Source organism: Carlito syrichta, unplaced genomic scaffold, assembly GCF_000164805.1.
Source record: "Carlito syrichta isolate Samal-C Ts95f unplaced genomic scaffold, Tarsius_syrichta-2.0.1 Scaffold123546, whole genome shotgun sequence".
NCBI lineage: Eukaryota > Metazoa > Chordata > Mammalia > Primates > Tarsiidae > Carlito > Carlito syrichta.
This window is the reverse complement of record NW_007067642.1, coordinates 39472-42235: the sequence shown is the minus strand read 5'-3', so window position 1 is coordinate 42235 and position 2764 is coordinate 39472. Positions and strand designations below refer to the sequence as shown.

Below are 2764 nucleotides of genomic sequence, written 5' to 3'. Positions count from 1 at the left end.
GCCGGGCGTGGTAGCGTGTGCCTGTAGTTCCAGCTACCTGGAAGGCTGAGGCGGAAGGATGGCCAGAGCCCATAAGGTCAAGGCTGCGGTGGCCGGGAGCGTGCCACTGCGCTCCAGTCGGGGTGACGGAGTGAGACTCCAATCAAAAAAAAAAAAAAAAAAAAAAAAAAAATTTATTGTAGAGACGAGGTCTCACCAAGTTGCCCGGGCTGGTGTCGAACCTGCAGGCTCAGGCCATCACTTGCCTTGGCCTCCCGAAGTGCTGGGATGACAGGCTGAGCCGCCGTGCCCAGTCGGTTTTTTGTTTTTGTTAGAGATTGTGTCTTGCTATGTTGCCCAGGCTGAAGTGTAGTGGCATGATGATCACATGTCACAGTAGCCTCGAACTCCTGGGCTCAAGCGATCCTTCCATCTCAGCCCCCTGAGTAGCTGGGACTAGGAGTATAGGCCCTTCACTGTGAGATACCGCACCGGGCCTAAAAGTTTCTTAAAACCAATAGGATGCAATATAAACAAGTATTTACTGCTATTATCAGGCAATTCACAGGGCTGGTGTCCCCTTGGAAAGTCTGTCCTCTGTTCGTTGCCTGGTTATCCTCTCAACACCTCACCGAACTGTCAGCAGTCCCAGCTGGGCACCTGCGCCCCCAGGGGCTGGTGGGCACCTTGCAGGCTGCTTCATGTGGGGAAAGGCTTTTGGGGATCAGTGGCCGGCCCCAACCCAACGACCAAGGCCAGGCATGGCCTAAGGAAAGCTCAGCTTTCTGGCCAGGCGTCCTCATGGTTCACATCCCTCTTGGAGGCCAGCCCTGGGGGTACAACCTGCCATTGCTCTCGAGGGCACTCACCTGGGGAGGGGCTCCCTGCCCCGGAAAGGCCTCCGTCCGCTGCCTCCCCTTCTTCAGGCGGGCCCTTGCCGTCTGGGGCCCTGGGCTGCGTGTGAGAGAAAAGCTGCAGGACGAAGCCCGGAGGAAAGCTGCCGTCGGTAAAGTGCCGGACCTCAGCGGGTGCGGCGAAAGCCTCTGTGGGAGAGCTGGGCGGCGGCGGGGGGTCTGCGGGGGAAGGAGGGTGGACCTGTGAGGGGCGGCGGCCTCAGGGAGACTGGTGCCCTCAACTGGGCCCACCCTCCTCGCTGACTTGGGTCTCCCGACCGAGCTGCCGCCAGAGCCCACACGCCCCCTCCCCAGGCCGCCCTTCACCTGGGTCGGGGTCAGGGTGTTTGGTCGCAGATCTGCCTTTTTTCTTTCTGACTGGTTCTTCCTCAGGGGACTCCTTCCATCTCTGACCACGAGGCTTCTTAGTTCCTGGCTCTGTGGCAGGGGTGGCTGCAGAAAGAAAAGCCCTTAGACCTTTGTTGGGGTCTCACTCTGTTGCCCAGGCTGGAGGGCAGTGGCATGATCACAGCTCACTACAGCCTCGACCTCCAGGGTTCAGGCGATCCTTCCATCTCGGCCTTCTAAGTAGCTGGGACTAGAGACATGCCACTACGTCCGACTGACTTTTTACAGAGACAGGGTCTCGCTACGTTGCTCAGGCTGGTCTTGAACTCCTGGGCTCAAGCAATCTTCCTGTCTCAGTCTCCCAAAGTGCTGGGATTACAAGAGTAAGCCACCATGCTCGGCCAACCTTACACCTTTTTTAAGAGGCCATGCCTGAACCCTGCCACCCCAGGGGTCTCGAAGACACCGCCCAGCACACGGGGCCTGGGCTTCACCCTGGCCCCAGCCCCATATCTGACCCCCCCAGCCTCCCGGCTTCCCTGTGGAGGACTGACCGGGAAGCTCGAGGGGGCGGAGTCCCCTGGGCCGGATCCTCTTAGGGAGGGACGGGTTGTCCTCAGGGTCAAGGAGGACGACGATCTCCGCCGGCACCTTGGCGGTGCCCGGGTTGGAATCCGGGTCCAGCTCGACATCCCGGCCTGAGTCTGAAGTGGGCAGAAGCCCAGTGAGCTCCAGGCGTCCCGGCGGGTGCCAGTCCCCCTCCGCCCGCACCCCAGGCCCGACTACCTGAGCTGGGTGGGGATGGCTGGGCTCCGGCGTCTTGCAGGAGGGCCACCCCCTCGCTCCAGGCCTCCAGGATGTTGCCCTTCTCCGAGGGGCTCAGGTCTAAGGTGTGCGGGTGCTGGTCCAGGATGTGCCTGCGAGCCGTGTCGGCCGAGGGTGCCTGGATCTCGGCCCCACACACCATGCACAGCGCCCGCCCGCCGCCGCCTGGACTGCTGCCCACCAGAAACTCCTGCTCCCAGGACAGCTGCTTGGGCTCTTCACAGCCATCCCCGCTGGCCTCCAGCGGGCTGGGTCGAGGCGGTGGAGTCTTCTCCTGCTGGGTCACTGTGGAGGGAGCGGGGAGCGTGTGGTCAGCCCAGGTGTCCATGGCCAGCATGACTTAGCAAACTTGGCGGTGCGGGGGGCGGGGAGGGGCGCACTCCTGCCCCAGTGCTCTCCCTGTTCCTGCAGGGCAAGAATGGTAACTTTTTTTTTTTCTTTTTGAGTTGGAGCCTCACTGTCACCCAGGCTGGAGTGCAGTGGCACGCTCGCTCACGGCCACCACAACCTTGCCCTGCTGGGCTCAGGCGATCCTTCTGCCTCAGCCTTTCAAGCAGCTGGAACTACAGAATGCGCCACCATGTCCAGCTAACTTTTTTGATTTATTGTAGAGATGAGGTCTTGCCAAGTTGCCCAGGCTGGTCTTAAACCCCTGAGCTCAGGCAATCCTCTCACCTCAGCCTCCCAAAGTGCTGGGATTACATACAGGCTTGAGCCAC

General features: G+C 60.9%; 1 protein-coding gene across 1 annotated transcript in view; it reads right to left on the bottom strand.

Moving 5' to 3' along the window:
* LOC103249830 (uncharacterized protein C11orf84) overlaps positions 1–2764 on the bottom strand; it is a 13012-nt gene that overhangs the window by 9441 nt on the left and 807 nt on the right. The window contains exons 3-6 of the mRNA XM_008048449.2: positions 2007–2330; positions 1775–1924; positions 1200–1325; positions 849–1052 (exon numbers count right to left, since the gene is read on the bottom strand). Of these exons, the coding sequence (XP_008046640.2) occupies positions 849–1052; positions 1200–1325; positions 1775–1924; positions 2007–2330 (804 nt within the window). The remainder of the gene's footprint in view (positions 1–848; positions 1053–1199; positions 1326–1774; positions 1925–2006; positions 2331–2764) is intronic.